This window comes from Magnolia sinica, chromosome 11 (genome assembly GCF_029962835.1).
Source record: "Magnolia sinica isolate HGM2019 chromosome 11, MsV1, whole genome shotgun sequence".
NCBI classification, from domain to species: Eukaryota; Viridiplantae; Streptophyta; class Magnoliopsida; order Magnoliales; family Magnoliaceae; genus Magnolia; species Magnolia sinica.
The window spans coordinates 13,321,445-13,348,567 of record NC_080583.1 but is presented as its reverse complement, the minus strand read 5'-3'; the positions used below and the strand labels follow the sequence as shown (position 1 = coordinate 13,348,567).

At 40.3% G+C, this 27,123-nt stretch overlaps 2 protein-coding genes across 5 annotated transcripts in view; one reads left to right on the top strand and one right to left on the bottom strand.

The window, feature by feature from the left end:
* Positions 1–13,440, top strand: part of LOC131218846 (DEAD-box ATP-dependent RNA helicase 16) — a 35,019-nt gene extending 21,579 nt beyond the window's left edge. The window contains exons 10-16 of the mRNA XM_058213702.1: positions 192–371; positions 1,167–1,262; positions 1,798–1,938; positions 9,996–10,078; positions 11,554–11,591; positions 11,714–11,928; positions 13,135–13,440. Coding sequence (XP_058069685.1) covers positions 192–371; positions 1,167–1,262; positions 1,798–1,938; positions 9,996–10,078; positions 11,554–11,591; positions 11,714–11,928; positions 13,135–13,233 — 852 coding nt within the window. The 3' untranslated portion in view covers positions 13,234–13,440. The remainder of the gene's footprint in view (positions 1–191; positions 372–1,166; positions 1,263–1,797; positions 1,939–9,995; positions 10,079–11,553; positions 11,592–11,713; positions 11,929–13,134) is intronic.
* Positions 13,441–15,326: 1,886 nt separating this feature from the next.
* Positions 15,327–21,841, bottom strand: LOC131218845 (uncharacterized). Of its 4 annotated transcripts, none has more exons than XM_058213698.1 (11): positions 21,550–21,841; positions 19,733–19,794; positions 19,585–19,646; positions 17,924–19,126; positions 17,754–17,826; positions 17,270–17,380; positions 16,750–16,884; positions 16,559–16,654; positions 16,150–16,239; positions 15,947–16,038; positions 15,327–15,708 (listed from the first exon to the last, which is right to left on the bottom strand). In XM_058213698.1, exons 1-11 carry the CDS (start codon positions 21,701–21,703, stop codon positions 15,510–15,512), a joined length of 2,277 nt encoding a protein of 758 aa, XP_058069681.1. In that variant the 5' UTR covers positions 21,704–21,841; the 3' UTR covers positions 15,327–15,509. The 4 variants fall into 4 exon arrangements, with proteins under 4 accessions (XP_058069681.1, XP_058069683.1, XP_058069684.1 ...); XM_058213700.1 differs by having other exon boundaries at positions 16,150–16,230; XM_058213701.1 differs by having other exon boundaries at positions 16,150–16,230; positions 16,559–16,651; positions 21,550–21,840.
* Positions 21,842–27,123: the final 5,282 nt, after the last annotated feature.

Genomic DNA, 27,123 nt, shown 5'->3' with positions numbered 1-27,123 from the left:
TGTGGGGTGGTAGTGTGTGTGTGTTTCTCACCTTTCTAAAAAAAATTATCAAAGAGTTTCCTACCAAAAATCTGTTTTTGCTACTCACTGTTTTCCTTTGGCTAGGTGCGATAGGCATTTGATTTGTGGTAGCTAATTAAGGCATTGCAGTTTCCCTTTCTTACTACTGTTCTTTTATTGTTTTTCATCAGGAATTTAATGCAGGACTTTTTGATTACTTGATAGCGACAGATGGCACCCAGATAAAAGATAAAGAACAAATCAATGGGGAAAATCCTGTTGGATCCAAAAAATCTAAGAAGCATACAAAGCAGAAATTGGACTCAGAATTTGGGGTGGTACGAGGAATTGACTTCAAAAATGTTTATACGGTATGCAAGTGGCTCAATTTTATTCCTCTAAGACTAATAGGGAATCCAATTACAAATTATTCGTATTCTTATCATCATCATCATTTATTATTATTGTTGTTGTTGTTGTTGTTGTTGTTGTTGTTATCAACACAAGCCTCCCATCATAGCTGCTCCTTTTTTTTGTATTGCTTTGTGATCTTCTCATTTCAAGGTGTTTGTATTAAGGATAGACAAATTACGATGGTATTTTGGTTGCAAACATACTCATTGATTCTGGAGATAGAGGGGGTTAGGCAGCAATTCTTACGTAAGATTAATATGGAAAAAAATGCTCCATCTATGGTGAAAAATGGTCTGGATCCATCCATGGTGATTGCTAGGATTTCAATCTGTGAGTTTTCGGGTGCATGATCCATCCATGGTGATCACTAGGATTTCAATCTGCGAGTTTTTTGGTGCGTGATCCTTCCATTGTGAACAATGGTCTGGATCACTGAACAATGGTGCAGACTTGTACAGAGCCAAGGCCCAAAGATGCCCTCAGATCCTTGGGTATTAATTCCTCATTTAAAATATGCTGTTTTCTGACTTGCAAGAAAGTTCTTCTTCTTCTTCTTCTTCTTCTTCTTCTTCTTCTTTTTGGTTTTTGTTTTTTGTTTTTTGTTTTTTTTTCAGATTTGTGTTTTAAGTATACAATGTAATAGTTCTGTCTTGTTTGAATGCTTTTCGTCACTTATTTTCAACAACAACTGTCTTGTTGTTCAGCATCGATTTCTACAATTCACAGTTCTTGTGCTCACCTTTGTTTGGCAGGTTGTAAACTTTGACATGCCTCGAAGTCCTGCTGGGTATGTGCATCGGATCGGACGTACTGGAAGAGCTTATAACACTGGTGCATCTGTTTCTATCGTGAGTTTGGTGCAATTGCCTATTTCATGCTAAAGATGTGTATAAGCCAAACTAAGAGCTTATAATATTCTAAATAGGAAAAGTAGAATCCAGATTACTGGATAGCTGCTGCCTTTGTTTTATTTGGCATCAGCCACTTTAAGTCTTTTAAATGATGAGTTTGAGATGTTCATGGCTGTTAGATTCTTTCTTTTGCCCAAACATGTTTTTTTCTTTTTTCTTTTTTGTAATTGATTGTTGAGAATTTAAATTATATTATCATCATTGTCATGATCATCTAAGCCTTATCTCAATTAATTGGGTTCGGCTACGTGAATCCTGTTATGCCATTCCACTCTATCAAGGGCCAGATCCTTCAGTTAGATGATAGGCCATCAAGTCTTTTCTTAGCATCTCCATCCACATCCTTTTGGGCCTTGAAATTTTAAATTATATATGAAATTTTAAATTGTTTGATAATGAATATTTTGTAGCTTGTCTAACAATGGTCTTTTTTTTTGTAACTTTTTTTTAATTACATTTTTGTTATTAACAGGTTTCCCCAGATGAGATGGAAGTTTTTGAAGAAGTCAAATCCATGTTGGGGGATGCTGAGCACCCGGACTCCCAAAAGTTCATTGCTCCATTTCCTTTACTTACTAAAAATGCTGTGGAGTCTTTGCGATACAGAGCTGAGGTAACTATTGGTAGTACTTTATTTAGTTTCCCACTTGCAGCTATTGGAAGATGAACGCTGGCTCTTAAACTGAGACTAATTTGTGATGAGGGCGCTAGGAAAGTACCTTATCTTTTTCGTGGTTTTAAGAATGCAATGTCCCTAGGGGGATGTTAGGATTGTAAGTTATTGCATGAGCTACTTGTGCCTCAAGTAGCTTATCTTGGTTTCTACTAATTTAGCAGATAAGTTTGTTTGGCAAACAACATATTTATTAGCCAAAAAGTAGAAAAGTATGTTTGGTTTCCAACATCATATTAGTACTTATCCCTCTAAGTTTGTTTGGTCCACCCTTAATATTCACCACCCATCATGTGGGCTCAACCTTTGATGTGGACTGTTCATTATATTGAGCCCTCCTTAGCCCTGTCTTCAATGTGAATTGTCCATCGCGCGGGGCTTATCGTCAATATGAACCATCCACCTTGCGTGGCTTACCTTTGATGTGGCTATCCATCATGCATGCCTGCCTTTAATGTGGACTGCCCATCATGCAGGGCCCAACTTTGAAGTGGACCGTCCATCAAGTGGGGCCCACCTTGGGTGTGGGTCAATCATCATGGGGGGCTGGCCCTGATAGGGTCATCTATCATGCGGGGCCCACCATCAATGTTAGTGTCCATCATGTGGGGTCCATCTTTAATATCCATTGCCCATCATGTGGAGCCCACCTTTGATGTGGACCATCCATCATGTGGGGCCCACCATCAAAATAAATTGTCTATAATGTGGGGCCCACCTTCAATGTCCATCGCCTATCATGTGGAGGACACTTTTGATGTGGATCATCCATTGTGTGGGCCCCACCTTTGATGTGAGCTGTCAATCATGTGGGGCTTGCCTTGGATGTGGGCCATTCATCATTAGGGGCCGACTTTTGTTGTGGACTGGTGATGCAGGACATGGAAAATTAAATATGATATGCTAGATTTCAGGCTTAGATCACACCAATTCAGAAACAATCACACAAATTCCATATCCCACATGAAAATCCAAACATTCAATTAAAGGGGAATCTATGCGGGTCCAAGCCGACACAGGCTAGGACTGGACCAATAAAAATTATAAACCAAACGATATCAAAGGGAAATAAAATCAACTACTCATGCATAAAAATTAGTCCCTAATCCAAGGGATTCCCTAATTTCAATTCAAGGAACCCTAAGGTGATAAAAAGAGGCAAATCAATTAGGGATCATGTAATCTAGGGTTAGGATTCATGAAAAATGGCTATGAGAGGATAAAAGAGGATAAAAACCTGAGCTAAAAGATGATCCCGCGTGTGGACAGCAACAATGGCCCAGACGGACGTGCGTATAATCCAGGCCGCACGTGTGTGGGGCCCACTATTCAGAAAAAGGCCACCTTGGCCCTGGTCGGCCAGGGATGGACTCCAAAACCTCCAAATTTCAGCTCGATCCGATGTACGGTTTGTGCGTGGTGCTCCGCCGAAGTTTCAGCTCGCCTGCGGGCCGAAATCTGGAAACCTGCTTCAATGAAGAAATCTGATGCAACAAAAGGACAAATTCGAAGTATGGATGGTGGGGGAAGATGGAAAAAAAAAGATGATGGAAGATGGGGGTGAATTGGGATCGATGTGGCTTCGCACCACGGTAGTTAGCCCTTCGAAAAGGGAGGGCTTCGCACCCACTTTTGAATTCTTCCACAACTCACGAAGAGAGCAGAAAAATAAAGCAGGAATTTTTTTTTTTAACTTCAATGACTGAAAAGAACTACAAGGGGTGCCTATTTATAGGAAAACCCTATACCCCAAAACTCGCATCATGTGCACAACCTATTACTTGGCGATGAAGTAAACTAAAATAAAAACTAAACAAAGAAATCTAAAGCGTTCACGATGTTCTAAATAATAACAATAAGCAAAACCTAAAATATAAATCAATCCAACGAGTGGGCCACGATCATGAGATCTCATGATGATATGATTTGAATACAGGTGGATACAAATGTTCCATATTTGTATACTATCTCAGTATCAGAAATTACCACTATACCATCCAACAGAAGTTTAAAAAAACAAAACCCTTTTTTCGGTTCAATCTGAAGATCCCTTAGTGAACCACAATCGAAGATTGCCTCCTTTATTTAAAACCGCCAAAGAGGTGAAAAACAAAATTCCCTTTCCTTTTCCTGTCTTCTCGTTCCCGCGATTTGGGAATGATATAGGGTTTCGAAACCCTCCCTCAAAACCCCCTTTCTTCGAAGAATCCCTCGCGAACGATGTTTAGGGCTTTCTTCCTCTTTTTTTCTTTGTTTTTTATTTTTTTCTTTATTTGGCTCGATATGAGGACGCGGATTAGGGGTGTACGTTACACTAGTCGTATACCTGCGTAGTTGGACGCGAAGTTAAGTGGGTCCGATGATGAGGATATGTGTTATATCGGCACGTTAATCCAGTTGGCGAGCCTGCCTTAAGGAGTTAGAAGAAAAATAAGATAGATCTAACTATCAGTGGACCACACCGCAAAAAGGCAATGGAAATTGAACGCCTACCATTGAAACACGTTTTGGGCAGAAGTTTTGAGATCAATATGAAATTTGATTTTCCTCTTCATATCATGTCTTTGTGACATTATGAACATTGGATGGAAAATAAATGTTACGGTGGTCCCCGGGAAGATTTCAACGGTGTACATCAATCTTCCCAGCTTTTGGTGGGTCCATCTAAAGCTTTGGATCTGCCTCATTCTCTGGGTAATGCCTTAAAATAATATCTCCAAATGAATGGACGTGATGGATACAACATATACATCCTAGTAGGGTCCACGGAACTTGGTGACGTGTAGCGAGTGTCACTACGTCAGTATCTAATCCCCGTCCGAAACTCTATTAGGCCCACCGTGAATGCATCTGGTCCATCCACGCCATCCATCCGTTTTTCCATATTATTTTAGGGGTTGAGACCAAAATTTAAGCATACCCAAAGATCAAGTGGACCATATCATTGGAAACAGTTGGAATAATAACTTCCACCATTGAAACATTTCTTGGGCCAACAGTGATGTTTATTTGTCATCCAACCTGTTCATAAGATCACACAGACATGGATGAAGGGAAAACACAACTACAAGCTTGATCCAAAACTTCTGTTGCCCCCAAGAAATTTTTAATAGTAGATGTTCAATTCACACTGTTTCCCATTATGTGTTCCACTTGAGGTTTGGATATAGTTCATTTCTACGCTCAAGCCCAAAATTTACTTATTAAAATGGTTGGACGAAGTGGATAAAATACATAAATCATGGTGGATCCCACAGAGTTTACACAGTACGCTTAACCTATTGAGTTACTCGGTACGCAATCCGCTTCCTTTTAACATAAGTGGTGTGTGGACATCACCAAGTTTTGTGGACCCCACCATGATGTATGTGTTATATCCACATGGTCCATTCAATTAGCGAGATCATTTTAGATAGTGAACCCAAAAATGAGGCAGATCCAAAGCTAGGGTGGACCACACCGCCAAGGCAATGGGGACAATGATTCCTACCGTTGAAACCTTCCTAGGCGCCATGGCCCACGGTGGTGTTTATTTGTCATCCAAGTTGTTCATAAGATCACACGGGGATGGATGAAGGTAAGATACAAAAATGACATGGATCCAAAACTTTTGTAGCCCCTAATAATTTTTCAATGGTAGGCATGTTCAATTCACATCGTTTCCTGTGGTGTGGTCCATTTGAGCATTGGATATGCTTCTTCTTTGGGATCAAGCCTTAAAATTATCTTGTAAAATGGATGGATGGGGTGGATAAAATACATAAATCACAATGGGCCCCACACAGTGATAAGCGTACTGATTTATACGTGTCACTTGTTTGTATCCGTGGATTGATGGGTCGATGTTATGTGGAGCCATCATAATAATAAATATTTTATCAATGTTGTCCATTTATTTTGATAGATAATTTTAAGGCATGAGTCTAAAATGAGACAGATTTGCATGACTGCATCTCAGGTGGACCACACTTAAGGAAACAATGGCGAGCATTTACTTTGGCATCTTTGAGTTCATTTACTTTTACATGTCTTAATTACTGTATAGCAGCTGCATTTGTATTATATGAACTCATTTTGGTTACTATTTGAGTTATTTTTTACGACAACGCATGCTTTTTGGCTCCCATTAAATGAAAACTTCTAATATAATGCATTCATTTTGCAATTTTTTCATTCTTGAATATGTAAATATGTGTATTTAGGCATGTCCTGAAGTTTCACTAAAAAATTTCACCATTTTCTCCATGTTTCTCCCTTTTTCCCTGCATTTTCGATTATCGGCGATATTATCAACGATAACGATATTATATCTTTATCTCCGGCCAGCGAAACTTGTAGCGATACCGGCAACTCGAACACTGTGCATGCCTACCTTTAATGTGGATTGTCCATCATGCAGGGCCCAACTTTGAAGTGGACCGTCCATCAAGTGGGGCCCACCTTGGGTGTGGGTCAATCATCATGGGGGGCTGGCCCTGATTGGGTCATCTATCATGCGGGGCCCACCATCAATGTTAGTGTCCATCATGTGGGGTCCATCTTTAATATCCATTGCCCATCATGTGGAGCCCACCTTTGATGTGGACCATCCATCATGTGGGGCCCACCATCAAAATAAATTATCTATAATGTGGGGCCCACCTTCAATGTCCATCGCCTATCATGTGGAGGCCACTTTTGATGTGGATCATCCATTGTGTGGGCCCCGCCTTCGATGTGGGCTGTCAATCATGTGGGGCTTGCCTTGGACGTGGGCCATTCATCATTAGGGGCCAACTTTTGTTGTGGACTGGCCATTATGTGGGGCCCACCTTCAATGTTATTGTCCAATCAGGATGGGTGGGCGAAGGGCCGAACAAAGTATCAGTGGTCCTCTGAAAAGTAACTAAATCCTCCACATCGGATGTGAAACTAATTCCCATGAAAGGTGGAAGATCTATCTCATACACATTGAGACCGTTTCGTTTTATAATTTTGACGGGTCCAATACACGCGTGGAACTTACGAACGGCCCTCGAAGGATACCGCTTGGGCCACGAACCATCACAGAGTCCCCAATATTGAATCCTTTGAAACATTTATCCTCTGTATAAAATGTGCAATGTTCATTATTAGTCATGATCTTCGGCCTTGATGCCATGAATGAGTGTGATGCGCAAATGACTCTGCAGACTATGGGAAAGTGACATAGGGACAAGATTAATAAGTTTCCTAGGTTTATAATCGAACGACTTCACAAGGATTTAGACTGTGGACCTATCGACAAACTTATTCAACGTGAACTCGGTAGGTATTACGATGTCCCATATTCTGGTGTGCTCTATATCCTTCCTAGGACATCCGGTAGATCATCAGGAAAGATATCATGTAACTCATCCATTACCGGAATGGCCTCAGTGGGTAACTCTACACTAGCCGCTGGTGCACTCTCTCCAGCCACAAGGCCACACATGTTGTACCCCTCAAAATAGTGGTCTTTATGTCTCTCATGGGGTGGGTGTCCGGGTGCACACCCATAATTGATTCCTTGACCAACTCCATTCATTAGTGTATCCTCCAGGCCACCTGCTTGAGATTGGACATCTACCCCAATGGTGGGGTTTGTCCTAGCGATGGTCTTTAGTCGGGTAATGCGTACATCAAGCTGTTCACAGCATTGGTCCATTTCCAAGCGCTTAATCATAGACTCCAACGTCTGAGATATCTTGTTTAGTGACTCTTGCAATTGTTCCATATTTAGTGTAGGGTGCAAACCGAAACTGCGACTCGTACGTGTGGGCGTACACTGACTTGCTCGACCTAAGGACCTGCTATGACAACTATATGCGTCTAAAAACTAAATGACCCTACGAGACTCTATATGAAGGAGACTACACACTGTTACTAAAATTCAGCTATATATGATGGACTGAATGCATGAAGGACTCAAACAAACTAAACTCTAAATATGTGGTGAATTCCCCTATAAGAACCCTAGGCTCTGATACCAAATTTGATGCAGGACATGGAAAATTAAATATGATATGCTAGATTTCAGGCTTAGATCACACCAATTCAGAAACAATCACACAAATTCCATATCCCACATGAAAATCCAAGCCGACACAGGCTAGGACTGGACCAATAAAAATTATAAACCAAACGATATCAAAGGGAAATAAAATCAACTACTCATGCATAAAAATTAGTCCCTAATCCAAGGGATTCCCTAATTTCAATTCAAGGAACCCTAAGGTGATAAAAAGAGGCAAATCAATTAGGGATCATGTAATCTAGGGTTAGGATTCATGAAAAATGGCTATGAGAGGATAAAAGAGGATAAAAACCTGAGCTAAAAGATGATCCCGCGTGTGGACAGCAACAATGGCCCAGACGGACGTGCGTATAATCCAGGCCGCACGTGTGTGGGGCCCACTATTCAGAAAAAGGCCACCTTGGCCCTGGTCGGCCAGGGATGGACTCCAAAACCTCCAAATTTCAGCTCGATCCGATGTACGGTTTGTGCGTGGTGCTCCGCCGAAGTTTCAGCTCGCCTGCGGGCCGAAATCTGGACCCCAGCTGCACTGCACAAAGCTGATGCAACAAAAGGACAAATTCGAAGTATGGATGGTGGGGGAAGATGGAAAAAAAAAGATGATGGAAGATGGGGGTGAATTGGGATCGATGTGGCTTCGCACCACGGTAGTTAGCCCTTCGAAAAGGGAGGGCTTCACACCCACTTTTGAATTCTTCCACAACTCACGAAGAGAGCAGAAAAATAAAGCAGGAATTTTTTTTTTTAACTTCAATGACTGAAAAGAACTACAAGGGGTGCCTATTTATAGGAAAACCCTATACCCCAAAACTCGCATCATGTGCACAACCTATTACTTGGCGATGAAGTAAACTAAAATAAAAACTAAACAAAGAAATCTAAAGCGTTCACGATGTTCTAAATAATAACAATAAGCAAAACCTAAAATATGAAATCAATCCGACTAGCGGGCCATGATCATGAGATCCCATGATGGGCTTTTCTTTATTATCGGGCCCATTTTTTTGAACAAAAATTCCGTCTTCTAACATGGGGGCCCTCCCTGGACATCGTCATCGATCCAGATCGACGTTGGGGCCCTCCTTCATGTGTACATGCGTAGGGGGCGGCGTGCGTGCGCGTGATGTCCCCATCAACTGGCCATTATGTGGGGCCCACCTTCAATGTTATTGTCCATTGTATGTGCCACCTTCAATATCCACCACCCCTCATGTGGAGCCCACCTTTGATATAAACTGTCCAGCATGTGGGCCCCACCTTCAATGTGGGTTGTCCATCATGCTCGGCCCTCTTTGGATGTGGGCCTTTTATCATTAGGGCCTACCTTTGATGTGGACAATCAATTATGTGGGTTCACCTTGATGTAGGCCCCACCTTTGATGCGGACCATCCATCATGTGGGCCCCACCTTCTATTAAACAAAGGAAAGGTATGTCTAGTTAAGTGAAATGGTATGTTTGACATAGAAGCTTTATCATGGATATTGTTTAAAATAGAGTCTAATTGGAACGGAAAACTGAACTGGATGCCTATTGCTCGAATCTGAATCACCTTCTGCCATAATATTTCTGGAGAAGGCTGAAGAAAAGATCTCAAACCTATCCTGAAGAGCTTTAATCTCTCCTTCATTTAATCTAACTGAGCTGGCCTGAAAGCAACATCTTAAAGATATGCATCATTGTCTTAAGAGTCTATCATATTAGAGAATTATTGGTTTTTCTTTTGCAATTTCCCAAAAGTTGTGACTTTGCGACTATATTTTACGTTCATTTACTTTTGAAAGAGGTGACTCAGCTGATGATTCTATAGATCTTTCTTTCCTATATGCTCTTTGCCTTTTTATTTCAGTCAATAGCATTTGATATGAACTTTTGACCCTGCAAACTTGAGACCTTTGGACTGCTTTAAGCCCTTTCGAGGAAGGGCACCAGAACAAATCACTGATGACTGGTGGTTTTTACAGGATGTTGCAAAAAGCGTGACAAAAATAGCTATAAGAGAATCACGAGCACAGGATCTGAGGAATGAGATCCTTAATTCCGAGAAGTGAGTATTGCTTGGAATTATTTATTTCTTTTTTGATTGTTTTACATACACACATACATACATAAAGACATACATATGGAAATGCGACATACATACAAATCCACAACGTCCAGTGCATCTAATGGCTAAGATGGAGCCCACAGGCTCTTTCATTTCTTAGGAAATTGTCGGGGATAGCCTCCCCACCTCTCTTTGACTGGAATTGTCTACAACAACAGTTGCATAAAACCTATGGTTGGCATCCCATCCCCATTATTCCCTGTGTGTGTCCCACCTAGGTTGTGGATCTCGCTGATTTTCTGCCCCAGATCCTAGAGCTGACGAATGAACTTGATGGGCGGAGACATGAACTTTTTGTAAAACGTGTGTAGAGGATTCTGATCCCTCCCCCTGCCTCCCTATCTCTCTCTCTCTCACTTTATTCTGCGGAGGCGGATTTCCTACAACACCTGTTACAGGTTGACCATGAAACAAAAAGCTGTGGGGCCCACCTTGATGTCTGTATGGCATCTACTCCGCCCATTCATTGTGGCTGATCATGTAAGTAGGTGAGCCCAAAAATGAGGTAGAAGTTAGAACCCACTATGTCCGTAAGGTGAGAACCCTTATTTGAGCTGTACGTACAAGAGATCGGTCCAATCGAGGACTTCAGTGGGCCATACCAATGGGAAATTGCTCCTAGAACCTCTTATCTCGCGCCCGGTGTGGGCCTCTTGAGTCTTAGATCAGGTGATTTTTGTATCCTACTTCCCCTTGGTGAGTTGTTCGTGCTTAACAGGTTTGATGAAAAATACACAATAGTGGAAGAAGATTTAAGAATAAATCAGTAGAAAAAATAAAAGAGAAGGGGTTGAGAGAGAAGGAAAAATGGCTATGGCAATGATTGTGTTGACTTATTTACACAACCCTCGTATTATTAATATATAAAGCACATATTGTGCTCCAACAGATTACACACACACACACTCTAAAAAAAATACATATATTCTCAATACTCCCCTTCAAGTTGGAGCATAGATGTCAATCATACCCAACTTGTCTACCAGATGATGCAAGTTGTCCCGACCAAGAGATTTAGTGAAGATATCAGCTAGCTGCTCCTCCGTACAAATGAATGGAGTTTCAATTTCTTTAGCACCCACCTTTTCACAGATGAAGTGACAATCTATCTGAATATGTTTAGTATGCTCATGCGGCACAGAATTGCTAGTAATATGAATAGCAACTTGATTGTCACAGTACAGAAGAATGGGACCAGAAGAAAGATGACCAAGTTTTTTTAGTGGAGGCACATAAGTTCACATATCGCATGTGCCATTCCCCTATATTCAGTTGTAACATGTATATGTTCCTGACGTGTCACTGAGTGACTTGTTTATTTCTGGCCAAAAGCCAAATGGGTTGCAACAGTTCTGCCTCCAATCAAATTGCAGTTACATGAATATCTGTTACTGACATTCTTTCCTTCTGTTTAGGTTAAAGGCCCATTTTGAAGATAATCCAAGGGACTTAGGTAATGCCAATCTGATTTTTTTTTTTTTTTCATGAATTAATTCCATTTGACATGCATGGTCGTGTGGTTGGCAAGGACACCACATGAGTCCCAAATTCTGAGTTGGGCTTGTAATACTGCAGATTTACTGAAGCATGACAAGGTACTCAGCAAGAAGCCTCCACCCGCTCATTTACGTGCTGTGCCCGAATACCTTTTGGACCCAACAACACAGGAAGCCAGCAAGATTGTTAAGCTTGCCAGAGCTGCAATGGGAAAAACTAGTTCAGCTCGTCGCCCGGGGCTTAATAGAAGATTTGGTAAAAGTAGAGATCCTCTCAAGACTTTCTCTGCTGAGGTGTGTGCTTGTGTTCTCTCTCTTTTGAAATCCGCCTTGTACGATTTTGATTATATGTTCTCTCCCATGAACTCTTGGCAATTGTAGGGTTGTATTTAGCAGGGATTACAAATGGTATTCATGTTCATGTCCATCACTTTATTCTCGCATGTATAAAATTGCCATGATTATCTATTTTTAGGTTATGAAATTATCCATAAGCGCGCTGCCAATGCTTACATGAGTAGGATCATTAATCTTAATCTTCTCACATGTGCTAATGTTGCATGTGTGTGAGATTCAGGTCATTCATCTGGTGGTCCATTGTGTATATGCCATGGTCCAAAAACAAGTGCTATTTGTTACCATTTCCCTTTATCATACCCAGTCCAAGTTAGCAAACATGCCAATGTTACTGAAATTTGTAGATGGTATATGCTTCCTCATGAGTTTTGCCAACTCCACACATGTGAGATCCCTAGTCCACTAACACTTGACCAACATGCTAATGTGGTACACATCTGATACTTTTGGCCTAGTTAGAAAATACATGAATATATCCGCCTCTGATTTTTTTATTTTTTATTGGCCGTCTCCATTTCTTATGGCTGAATTTTCAACTGTATTTTTCAGTGTCTACACCAGATGATACTAAAATTTTTTGTTGTACTATATTTGCCGTATGCCGAAATGCTATGGTGTACACAGCATATGTTCCCTGGCTCAAATATTAGGTCGGTCCATTCGTCAGGTGGGCTTGGACTTTTAATCAGCTTATTTTAACAGTCCATTTATTGGTACACTGGCACCCCTGATGAGTGGAATGGCATGATTCTTGTACCAGGTTACATACTAGATAGGGCACACAAATACATGTTGTTATGCTTAGGTTTAATGTTCATGGGATTCACAGAACTCGTTTCCCATACCTACAAGAAAAGGGCAAAAATATGTTTTTGCTCTCTATAGTGCTCTTTCACACAAACTATTGTCATCATAATTCTAGTTTAGGCGTTTGGTTGCACCAAAATATCATGAATTGCACCAAATTAGACTGATTAATCACGAAATACCATGACATGATATTTGTTGGAATCACGTGTCCTTAGCCTTTTGTTTTTTAAAAAATCCTGCCCCCCCCCACCCCCCCCTGCATATTTTACTACAGGATGATTTTTTTTTTTTTTTTTTCACTTTCTATTCTTCCTGGGTTTCCTTTGGTGGCAGGGACGGAAGAAGTTCCACAAAGGTGGGAAGAGAAAGGAGACTAAAGACAGAGGAACTGACAATCATAAACGCAATAAGAAGGCAAAACATGTAAACTGAATCCTATAATTTCTAATTCCTTCTGTTATTTAATCTTTGAAACCCATGCAATGAGAAAGAAAAAAAGAAAGGAAAAGAAAAACCATCAGGGTGTTGATCGCCACAGTTTTGTATTCAAGTAATGCAATGAATTCTGGAGAGGCATTATTTAATTTTAGTCGAACAGCTTACAATTGAGAATGAAAAAAAAAAAATGTTACACTTGCAGACTGTGATTGATGATATGCAGGCACTTAGAAATTGCATATGTGGATACAAGTAACCCTTGATTTGACATGCAGACATGCATTCCAAGAATAATGTTTTCATCCATTTTGGGATACACATTTCTCAAGAAAAGGAGTGGTGATTAGGATCTTCACTTGCAAATCCATGACCAAGAAAGTGACAATGGAAATAATGATTCCATTATCTTTTACCTCCATCCATCGAAGTCTTTCTATCCAGACTGCTTATTTGATTTTCTGACTATCAGATTGGTGGACATTTATTGGACAGCTAAAAATGAAAATATCAGATGGTCCTACACATACTCAAATGTCCATAAATCAGAGGATTTATAATTTCCAAATGCCAGAATTTCAACACGAGGTTGACGGGTTTGAGCACCACTTGTGGTGGAGTGCGTGAGAGTGTGTGGGGGAGGGGCGAGTGCTTGTAAAAAAAAAACATCCAAAATATTAGATGATGTTTTTTGTTTTTTTCAAGTGGATTGTATGTTGTGAAATGGCGCATTTGAAATTTCCAACTAGCACACTACAAATCAACAGCTTAAGATCGAAGTAGCTAACGAACAACTTTAATTAACCTGGCGCAGCTAAAAAAGCAAGGGCCATGGTTGTCCGGTAGATGTGATTTTGAGATCATAAACCATCCTTAGACTGTCTAGATTTATCATCATCTCCCTGATTGGAAAAAAAGTAGGGATTTTAGGTTTGCCTTGCCCATCCCGACTCAGGATGGCTAGCATGTGCATTGGGGCCCACATGCTGGGATGGTTATGGTGAGGACACAGATCAGGTGGTGTTGCCCACACCACCACAAGCGGTGGGGCCCACCATGATGTATTTGTTTAATATCTATGCCATCTTGGCTGCTGATTTTAGGCCATGAACTAAAAAATGAAGCAGATCCTTGTTTATATCTATTTCGTCTGTCAGCTCGTTTTAGGGCATGAACTAAAAAATGAAGCAGATCTGAAAGTTGAAGTGGATACAGGAAACAGTGGTGATTGAACACCCAAAAATCAACACTTTTTGAGAATCACAAGTGTTGGATCAAGCTGATATTTGTGTTCTACCTTCATCCACATCTATGTGACCACCTACCTTATCAACAGGATGGCTGGCAAATAAACATTAAGGTGGGCTACTTTTTCCTGTGGTGTGGGTCCACTTGAGCTGCAGATCTGATTCATTTTTGTATTAATGCTCTAAAATGAGCTGGAAAAGCCGAGGGGCATTGTGGATATAAAACACATGCATCAAGGACTCCGCAGCGCCCAACACATCACACACCACCACCTAATCGGTGTCCATTAGGGGGAGGTGGTTACTCTCGCCTTGTATCACCCTATTCTAGTCCAACTCAGTCCAAATTGACTGAGCCGGCCCCATATGACTTGTCAAGATGTCGCTGTGGAACTGAATCTGCCCTCTTGATCAGTGTTCATAGCATGCTGCTTGGGTGGTGACAAATGCGGTACACTGAAACCAGTTTTCAATCCTAGGGTGATGATAACCTGTTCGATATGACCGTAAGTGGGGAACGAACAGTGGCTCCGCATCTGTCTTTTTTTTTTTTTTTAGTTTTTGCTTGGGAATCAGCTTTTGAAACCAACTGGTGTTGTTGATCAGCTGGTGGGCCATTGCAGCAGCGGACCAACCAACGGGTTGTATTTTGTGGAGCGACAAGGAGATGAAGGGTCCTGATACATTGAAGACATTGGAAGACAACGCAGTCCAACTCTATTTGTGGCTTGATTCCAAAGAAAGAAGCCAATTTTGGTTCATTCAAATTTCAGTTTTTCTTCATCTAATTCAGACAGGACAACCCTCTATTACAGGCAATCAATCACAAATCAGGAATTCATGTTCTGCAATCTACTCATGTAGACCTTTTCATTCTCATATTTTTTTAATGTCAGGAAAATCAGGCACATGAGCATCAAATCATGCCCTCCAAACATAGGATAAAAAAGAACACTAGAGATTACAAACATAGGTAAAAATGAATAAAACAATCGAATACAAAGGGTCGAGACATCATGACCCTGATTATGAGGTCGCCTTCACTGGTGTCTTCGTGCAGCTCTTTGGTACATGCATCCTGTGAAACATCGGTTCCTTCGGAACTGTTACAGGCCTTTTCCCACGTGAAGAAGACCTGGCTGCAGCAGCAGTAGTACTGTTCTCCACTATGTCTTCATGGGGTGCTTCTTTTATTACGGCAAGTTGACCTGGCGACGCCGCAGCCCTGCAAAAGATGGAGAAAATAAAGAAAGGGAATTTTCGGTTGAACATGGGAACTGCCTGGATCTTGTGCATGTGTGCCACATTGGCACTTTCTTTTTGGGGGGGTTAACATGTTAGTACAAACCCCACTTGGGAATCGATACCAAGACCTTAGTGTTGAAACAAGATTATCTTCACTCAGTCTACCACTTGGGCTATGGATGCAGTGAATGGAACTATGTTAGAAAGAACAAACTAACCTGCCAGGTTTGAGGAGTTGTTGCCGCAATGAAGGCGATTTGGGACTCCTGTTCTGTATTTCTTTAGTAACTTTCTCCCTTCCATCTTTCAACTGGCATATGTGAAGGATATCAATGATGTAAATAATGATTACAAAGTTCTACATCATGATTACAAAGTTCACATGGTAGCTCAATTCAAAGAGATAAGAAAACTGCAATACCTTGTGTATTTGAGGACTTTGCGCAGCTGTTTTGGAATCCGCACTTCTTGCTGACTTAAGGCTTGCAGGTCTCATTCGTTGCTGCAAAATCTAAAGGATCGATGTTTGAGTTTGAGGAAGAAGTACGCTAAACCAACTACATGCTGCCACGTGCAGATGTGGAGCACATGTACAATATCAAGTGGGCCAGAATGTTGAAAACAAACAAACAGCTGAAAAAGCTTGGTGAAGCTCTTTTAAGTATCCATTTGTTTCCTGCACTGATTGGATTAGCCTGCCTGGTTTTTAGGGTCAGGTATCCAGACAGTAGGCCCACCTGATGGGTGGTTTGGATTTTCAAGTGGCAGTGTTGTTATACAATCATGATCTCTGAAAAAATATCTAGCAAAAATTCTCTTTTGGTACTCACTGAGTTAGCTTTTTGTACTGTTTTATCTGATTCAATCTGGCTGCTCTCCTGTGTATTGCTGTTTCTTCTACATCGTCCATTAACCATCCCATTCTGCTACGTTGTAGAAGGTAAAGGAACCCAAAAACATGGTTTAATTGCTTTTATTTCGGTTACGAAAAAAAAAAAAAGTCCTGAATTACAGAACTCACTTGTAACTCATTCCGAGGTGGCGGTCTTTTATGCAAGTTCCCATTTGGAAGCTTGGAAACTGGAGTGGTTTCCTTTGAAGGAGCAAGGAGTTGAAGCCTTCTCTCCAAGTTTGCTTCCTTTAGAATTCCTCTTTCCTGATGCAACCCGTCTCATTAGATACCCCGTTCCCGAAGAATGCAATAATATTTCAGTTTTACAACTAGGCATTTTATACCGAAGCGTCGTTGTAAAAGTGTTGTTTAGTGTAGTCTTCACCATAGGGGCAGACAGCCACACCATATGGATGGGCCATAGCCCCAAAAATTTGAAAGCAATCATAACCATCCAAACCTTGTGACATTTTGAACTTAGAACGTCCATTAGCAGCCAGCCAGCAATTGACTGGTTTACTATAGCATATCTGATCACCTTCGTATTTGGGCTATCGTCCTTCTGTATGATGGTCCAATAACACAAGTGCAAAGTGCAAGGTGGGAGTGACCAAAACAGGTGAAAGAAGGGGAGGGGGGGTTTACTTACATCAGTTCTTAGTCTAAAAGGCTTGGGATTTGTTGGTTTTGCTTTCTTATACTTCCCGCCTTGAGTACCGCTAGTAGCAGTGCTTTCATGAGTAGTTTTGGAAGTATTGACCTGCATGATGTTCAGATATACTTGAAAATTCACAATAATATTTGTGTTTCCGTAAAACTAACAAAAACAAGAAAAATGCAGGTGTCATTTCGATTCTCTCCTCCCAATGTAGCATGTGCTTGAAAGATCCATGCTGCTGGGATGTATGTGTTTTTGTCCAAGAGTAAGGTCAGTCCATTAATCGGGTTGGCCACGTGTACTAAGATGATGATGAACAGCCCATATGATGAGTGGACTGAGACTGATTTTCAGGCCATGACAAATTGGCATCACACCTGATAAATGGCCTGGATCTGGGAAATTAGGATTTGAAACCCTACTCTTGTGAGTTAGCAGCCCCTCAGAAAAAAAAAATGACATTACAAAAATGTACCTTTTGAGGGTTTTCATGAACCTTGTGATGGCCAACCTTGCTTTCTGAATGGTGGCCACGTACATTAACATCTCTGGCATCAGTTACGAATAGCCCATGAATATTATCATTGAGAGAAACATAAATAATGGGAAATGGTTAAAGAAATGAAATGTATTTAGGCTTTTTACCTATTCTCATCCGAGGCAGATGCATTTTCTTTGTCAGCAATCTCAATGGGTTCTTCAGTCTCATCATCTACTCCACCATTTGAAGTTCGATTATTTTCTTCTAAATTCTTCTCAACCCTTTCCATAATTTCAGCCTCCTCTGCTACTACACTCAAAGTTTGAATTATCGGATCTTTTTCTTGCAAATCTTCCTCGGAATTTGATAGAGAGTTCTCTCTAATGGAGGAGTCATCTGAAGAAGGGAATGATTCTTCCTCTGTAGTATTTGCAACTCCTACTACGGAAGTACTTTCAGTATCAGAACTCTGCACTGTTTCAGTCTCAGCCACCACTCTATTTGAAGTCTGATCCTTCTCAGACCGCGATAATGTATTCTCTTTAATAGATGGCTCCCTTGAAGACGGCAAGGATTCTTCTTCTTCAGTAGTGATTGCGTCTCCTAATTTTGAAGATTTTGCATCTTTAAGACTCCCCTCACATCCATTTGGGCATGCTTCCATAGAGCCATTCCTCGATTTTCCATCAATCTCCATATCACTAGAGTCATCACCATCTCTTTGAGGCATGGATCCATCACATTTCTGTAAATTCACCTTTCCTACCTTCTTCAGATACTTTGAAGGAACTTCGCGGCCCTTAAAACCTCGAGAAATGGATGAAACTTTGGCCTGGTTACGGTGTTGCTTGGAAGCACACAACTGTGATTTTGCAGGGCTTGAAGTGGGCACGGAACAATTTGGGTCTCGCGCTGCATTTCTCAAAGATTTACAAAAATGACCCGCTGCCTTCTTTGTTTGACTGCTTATCGCAAGCTTCCTCATCTCACTACAGATATCCGGTGTAGAAATATTATGGCACTTAAATGAAGTTGTCTTCTCAGTTTTCTTTGGACTATGAAAAACTAGTGCTTTTGCTGCTGTGCTACTCTTAGGCAATGCTGGGGTTACTTTTGGATTCCGAACACTTCGAAAGGGTTCTTGATTCTGAGGGCAGTTTTTGTGCCTAGGAGTCGTCAAAGCCTTTCCTGTAATAGAAGATTTCTTTGTCTTTCCATTGCTCGGAGTCAAATTCAACTTGGAAATAAGAGAAACTTTCACTTTGCTATCACGGGCCTTTTGAGAGATTGATGTCATCATGGTCAATCTCGGTATCCTATCCTTGGCTGATTTCGCTGGTGCAGAACGAGGGCATTTGAGGATTGCACTAGAAAAATGAATTCTTTCTGTTATTGGATGACCCAAATAGTATTAGTATGATAAAAAAGGAGTTATACGATACTCCAGCTGCATATGATGTTTGAATTATGAAGGCACTGAGGAATTGTACAAGTGGCATATGCTAGATTATGCATTCCACTGTCTTCGAGTCACAAATCCAAGATCAGATTGGTTGAACAATCCTAACGCCTGATTCTGACACTCGTTTGTGGAAAGAGGACCATTGGAATTTTATTTTTTTTTCATTTTTAACCATCAAATAAATGTCCACCAATCTGATAGTCAGATAAACAAACAAGCTTAATTTTTGGTCCATGATAAATCCACACTGCACACCATAATTTTGGCTGTTTAATTTGACTAACTATATGCCATGTGTGCAATTTCCAAGTGCCTGCATATCATCCATCACACTCTGCTAGAGTATCAAAGTTTTTCACATACCTTGGAGCACGTCTACTCAGTGCTTTTCGGAGGCGTAGGTTGGGACTTCTTGCTGCCATTACCTGTATTGTATAATTCAGAAGCATCACATGTGAAAGTTACACAATAATGACATTGGTGGAAAAAGCACATGAAAGGGATCACATACCCGAAGAACGAAACTCTTGTAAAGAGCATCAGGATCAACTTTCTCATGCTTTTGGTCACATCCTGAAGACGGAAATAGTGAAGTACACATCCATGTCAGAAGAAGGTTATGAATAGCCTGGATTGCAGAAACTACGCAGTAGGTCTACCATTCAAATCAACAGTAGGCGTCCACTCTCAACTTGTTCCCTGTGGTGTGGCCCACCCGATTTTATGATCAGCGGAGTTTGATGTTGGTGTAGAGCGGGTCGCAGACACTTTCATGGTAAAGATGGACCAGAGAAGGTCCGATTGGAGGCGGAAATGATCTGGAATGTCAGAACCTTAAAACAGTTGTATCTTGCAAACCGGAATGAGTTTTTCGACATATCACATATGATTTTGGGATAGGAGAAACTACTTTAGCCAACCAACCTTGGGTTGCCCCTGCCGGATTTGCGAGTTTACATCAGATCGACGGTCAAAAGTCCCTCTTAATTTTGTTTTTACTATAAATAGTAAGCTTTAGTTGGTGTATAACTTTTGATCCTTTGAGTGGTAGGAGTTGTGCCCAACATGAAAAGGGTTTAAGAAAAGTTAAGAGAACAACATAATTAGGTTAAATTGGACACTTATTATTTTTGGCTGAAAACCGTGAAGTCTAGTAGGAATGGTGACCATCTACAAATAGTAGCAAGTCACGTTTTTAGGAAGCGTGAGTTGGAGTTTGAGTCTAAAACTCCGTCCTTGGTTTGAGCTAAGGATTGTAATTTCATTTTTTTTTTTTTAAATCATCAATCAATTTATTAGAAATTATTTCTATTTTTATCCCTCGTGAATTCGAGGAAGCTCTGTGAGGAGTCCAGAGAGCTCTGTGGATTCAGAGTAGTTATTCCCTGAGGAAGACGGTGATCGACCTCATCACGTCCTTCCCTGCATCAGATGTACGAGGGGTAAACATGAGGTAATGCATCTTATGGACAATACCACTATCCTTAATCACATCACTTGGGCCTCACTTCTGTCCAGTACCACCCATGGCTTAAAGTGGTAATGGTACCACAGGAGCACACCCATTCCAGAAAATGTCACTCTTTTCCTATCAATAACGGATATTAGAGAGAAAAAGAGAAAGCTACAGCAATGATTCAAGAAAATGTCATATGAACATGTTACAAGTATAGTGCGGATTAGGGTCATGAAAAAGGGTTACTGTGAGGACGTGATCCCATTTAAGCCTATCTCCTTTGTTTTCTGCATTTATTTCTCGAGTTCTATCTACTTCTGCAATTCATCATTGCCCAACTAAGTTCAGGCCCATCAGATTAACAGTCCAGATCACTAAAAGTTGAGCTCCAGTTCTACAGATCTAAATTCAGATAGAGGAACACCACCGCGACTTGTGTTGGAGAATTTGAAAAATGCGAATCACGGAACATATTCAAAACACTTGTGAGATCAGGGCCAGTCATTACATGGGGCAATCGCGAACATGCCACATAATTCAAATCAGGCCATACACACTCATCAATCGGGCCTGCGCTGGGATGGGAAACGTCCAGATCTAACTACAACAGGTACATGGACCGGATCAAACATAGGCGTGCCACTTCAGCACGTGTGCCATCATTCACCCCTTCAATCTCTCCTCGTACGAACAGATCTAGCATTTCTCTTTCGGACAAGATCCAGAACAAGAATTCGTACGGAGGGAGAAAATATAAAAGACTATATCAATGGACTAAAATTGAAATCTGATGGGATAATGCAAGTCCCAGACCGAATCAGAGCAGACAAGAACAACAACAGATCGAATGAACGAGGGAGATCGGGACCTACCGATGCGCACGCAGAACCAAGAACTGTCATCAGGCCGGGATCGATCAGGGTCAGTGAAATCCACGAACTTGGGCGCTTCGATCTCCTCGTAAAACTCGTCGCCGTAGTCTTGTATCAGATACTCTTCCTTCGGATCGGTCGCAAATTCCTCCATTTCTCAGATTTCTGGTAGAATATAAGGATGTATAGAGAGGGAGAGAGGATTTCGGGGAAGAAATTAGGGTTTTGGAAACCCTATATAAGGGGAAATCGGAGCGTTTTCTGTACTTTTCTTACAGAGAGAGAGTTTTGGGGAAGAGAAGAGGTACTTATACTCGGGTTTCTGTCAGGAAGTAGCCGTTGGAGCGGCAGCGCTTTGGACATGTTGGTGGGCCGTCTTCTCACGTGAAAGTTTACCACCGTTTTGGAAATGTTAGTGGGTCATCTTCTCACGTGTGAAAATGATATGCATATATCCATACCATCCAAATCATGGGTCATATTTGTAAATATACAATAATCAATTAATATGAATAATCCAATTGATGAATATTAAATAGATTTCTTAAACTGTAAAAGCGAGATTTAGTACCATAAAATCGATGCATTTTTTGGGTTATAATCAATCCACAGTTGGATTAGATATTTTTACGGTCTTGATTGCACAAAAACTACGTAAGATCCACATTTAGATAGTCACCACCATTTTTTAGATGGTGATGAATTAGCACAGGAGTACGCTCGTTAAAATAGTGGAATTATTTGATACTCTGGCGGTCCATGATGGTTGATACGTAGGCACTCTTTAACTTAAATGTAGAAAAGTTATAATTCAATAAAAACCGTCCAAATTTTGGGAGAAACTATAATTAGTTCATTTGATCAAAATCATGGTTATTGGATAATCCTAACATTTGATTAACTGACATTTGTTTTTCTGTTATAGACCGTTGATTATTTTCATTTCCGTCGAATAAGATATCCATAAATCTGCTAGCCAGGTGACTCAATCAATTAATGTTATGACATACGATCCATATAAATTGGGGTCCCAAATTTGGACGGTTTGATTTAAGTTATTTATATTCCACGTGGACAATTTCTGAGTGCCAGAGTATCAAAGTTCAAAAACAGGAAATGTCAATTGCAGTCGTTAGAGTACGCGAGTCACACGTGTGTAAGATTGGATTCGCTCGTGGGGCGATCTATACCGTCCAGATTCTGTCAATAAGGTAATCAAGTGGGCCGCGTGTGTGCAAAGAATTTGAACCGTCGGTCAATTTATCTCAACCATTCATTTGTTTTTGTATAGGTGGGTCCATGCGTCAGCGATCTAGATTATTGTTATGTTACTGTAGGTCGATCGTGATGTTAAAAGAATCTGATCATGGGCCTTTTAAGTTGGACGTGGACGGCTGTGAATTTTTCTTTCTTAGTAATCAATTTCCAGGACACGATAGACGGTCAGGATTTTAGTTTCTTCAGATGGTCAATCCACGATGTTTGAAACAGATCAACAGTCTGGATCATCGAACCTTGAGGCTCGTACAAACTGAGAACCCGAGAATAACTCGCTTTGTAAATGGGAATATGTTCGGTTGAAAAGCGGAATTTGAAGGTTTTTCAAATGAAACCTGGCCGTTTTGTGTAAGGAGTGAGTAGGTCCGCTGGCAGAGTGCGACAGCCGACAGCCATCCTTTTTTAATTGCGAAAGCAAATTTCACACGTTGCATGAATAACTCAAATCTAAACCGCCCAAATGGTGGGCCCACTAGGATTGGGATATGAAATAGGAAGCGGATTTCCTGAGACAGAGCTCATAAGCTAAGTGAGCCATCAGTCCACTTCATTATGATAAATCCACTCCTTTTATTCAATTCGCCGCCTCAAGTTAGAACGTTAGTTAAAAATGGAGATAGATCCAAAACTCAAGTGGGTCGCATGATAGAAAACAGTGGTGATTAAACCTTCACCATTGAAACATTCATGGGGCCACAAGTTTTGAATATCACGGTCGATCCAGGAAGGTTTCGACTCCAGGCATTCCTGTACTTATTTATATTTGTTGTGAAGCCCACTTGAGTTTTGGATCAGCAAAAAATTTCAACTCATCCTGACATTAGCAGGCAAAACCAATAAACAGGGTGGATTCCTCGCAAACATCACAGTGAGCCCCACCTGGCTTTTGAGGTAGGGTGTGGCAGGCAAATCTAGCTACAATTCCCTCTTATGTAGAAGGCTTCAAGATACATTCCTAGCATGGTTGGACCGAAAGAAGATAGACTGTAAATTGATTATTACTTTTGATTTGGGTGTCGTTATGGCACGCACTCCCTATTAATTTCTACTTAAATGGACTATTTGAGGTGAAACAACCTATGAAATGGGTCACATCCATCCGTTTAGTTAGAAAACGCATGCTTTCAGCTCAAAAATGAATTTTCAGAGAAAAATTATTATATTTAGTAATTTTGATTTTTAATATTTTATTATTTCTAAAGTTATAAATTTTTTTCATTTTTAATAATAACTTGTAATCATCACGTTAGACGATTATCAATCAAATACACTCACGCCATAGTGTGATTTCACCACCTATTGACCGGGTGTTGAAACTCCTGAGAGTCTACCACCCGAGCAAGACCAAGGATCCATGTGACCTTATAAACAGGTTGGATGATGACAAATAAACATCACTGTAGGCCATAAGAAAGTTTCAATGGTGGATGTCATTATCCCCTATTTCCTGTGGCGTGGTCCACTTTGGATATGTTTCGATTTTGGGCTCATGCCCTAAAATGAGCTGGCAAAAAAGATGTACAGCATGGATAAAATACATACATCGGTGAGCCCCACAGAGTAGTGCTGGGTCACCACGCAATCCGCATGCTTCAAAGTCAGTTACTACCAAATAGTGGTCGTTCAATGTTTGAAATAATCAACGGTCCACATTTAACAAACAAATGTTTAATCAACCTAATTTCTGGAAGGATACCGTATCTAAATCAAGGAAGAATTTTGAACGTTTTGGATTGAGGTTGCATTATGCCACGTGTACTAAGACTGCATGAGTATGGATCATGACACTGCAAGAGTATGTGCGTTCTCTCATACGTGAGCGCAATTGCTCCACCGTTATTTTCTAACGTACATGTAAAGAAAGTGAATATAGACCGTCCTTTGAGTGCATCTTCATTGCTCAACGACTCTGATGAGTTGCCCTGCCTTACTTTTGGACCCGAAAATGTGCACAGCGTGGCCTACCTGATAGAACACACAGGTCTAGCACACATGTACTGGTACTTGGGTAAGTATGCTGGCGGGAAGATAGTAGCAAATCTCATTATCGAATACTCAGGGAAAATGTACCGTACTCTAGCATACCGTGCGGCTTGGAATGATCCTCACCATAGGAACATTATACTTCGCCTATCTGGCTGTTGACAATTTTTCCTAACCGTCCATTCTAATATTAAGCACCAACAATCAGTTTTCATTTTGGTCCATTCTTCCAATGATCCAAACCGCTATATGATGGGTCCTTTATATGGCATATCTAAAATTAAAAATTAAAAAATTAAAATCAATACTAACAATTGAGATATTTTATCCCTCAGTCATGCATAGCCACCACTTGCATCAAAATGAGATTTGCTTGAATATATCTGAACATTGTGTTATTGGATGTCTGAACTTTAGTTTTGCACATGTTTGCAATTATTTTATTTTTTTTGAACAGTCTATAACCTTTAAATAAAAATAATAATATTTGGTATTCATTACTCATACTTATGCCATGCCACCTCATATAGATAATTTCAATCTTTGAATAGGACTCATTGGTTGATTTCCCAAACATACCCTATCAGGTATCATATTACTAGAGTATTAAGCAATGAGAAATGCTTTGGGTCCCTATTCATGGCTTAGTGGTAGATTCACAAGAGTTTCAACACTAAATTCATGGATGATCCAATCAATCCCCTATTTGGCATTATTTTCATAGTTGTCGTGTTTCGAGCCATGGATGGGATGGCTATTACCCAACAAAAATGATTCTTTAAAATCACAAGCAATCCATGATGGGATGGTCTCTACAATTCAGTGTTTTAGCGTAGCGTGCTACATAGTGTTAGCAAATAGCAAAAATCTCCTGTAGCCTATGCTACATGGTCATAGCGTATGTAGCGTGCATGTAACTAGTATGTAGCATGTGCTATACCTTTTTCTAATAAACGGTAGTTATATTTTGTATTTCTTTTAAAGATAATTATATTTTGTATTTTGTACTTAATACTCTCAACCTATGGGATTTTAATTTCTTTTCATACTTGTGACTTATGATTTCAATTAGACATTATGTATTAGACATTAATAATAAATGATGATTAATAACTTCTTTAAACATGCTTATACTTAAAAAATAATAATAATCTTTTAGGCACACACACACACACACACACACACACACACACATAAAACACATCCTTAGTATGTATCATATTTTTTCTATTCTTAAATTTAAAAATAGCGCTGCACACTATGCTACTTGCGCTATACGCTACAAAGAGTTGAATGCCACGCAACACGCTATTGCTATTTAGAACACAGCTGCAAATGGATGAATAAAATTGTTGGTTAGACCTATTTTTATGTAATTGATCTGGGCTATCCTTATTAAAGACCACTGATTGAATGGTATGCTTGCATGGTTGCCCATGACCGTACATTCAACCTAATGAACATTCTAGATCAATGGACTGTACAGTCCAGGTGGCCCATTGCAACTAAATGCAACAAGGAGCACCATAACGTATAAGTGCACGGAGAGCAATGGAGCAATTCTATCAAAATAACTCCCCTTCAACCATACCTCCACCACCTCTCCATGTCTTGCAAACCGCTTCCTGGCTCTCTTGATGTGCATTGCAAGTGCCATATCCATTAACATGGCATAACTCCACATAAATAAACAACAAATGATCCTACAATCTCTAATATAAGTACTGCGGATGGTTAGAGGAGGAAATTTTCATGTGGATATGAGGGAAGTTTCAAATCAAAATAATATACATTTAGGTAATTTGGTGAAGCCGTCCTATAATTATATGATTATTGGACAGATGAGTTCCAATGGAGTTCCGCTCATAGTTCAAACACCTGAAAAATCGACTCGACTCAGTGTTCAACCAGGTTGAGTTGACTAGAAGACTTGACCCGAATTGACTCGATACTAATAATAAAAAAATATTAAAATAAATTATTTTGTAAATTATAATCTTTTTACATTCCTATAATATAAAATAGTCAAATAAGTGACAAATCAATGTGTGGTGCAATGGTTAAGGCTCATGCCTCTGGTTACTATTTCCATTAGTTGAGTCTATCAAATGATTCGACAAGTCTTCCCGAGTTGGGACCGTGTCTGTTTCAGGATCAAGTGAGTTTCCTGATGACTTGGCTCAAAATCTCATCGAGTCAAGTTGAATCGACCGAGTTTCGAGTTGAGTCGCCAGGTTTCAGAATTATGGTTCTACTTGTTACAACTTTCATTGAATATCCTTTGGTGTATTAGCACAATGCACATTCCACATA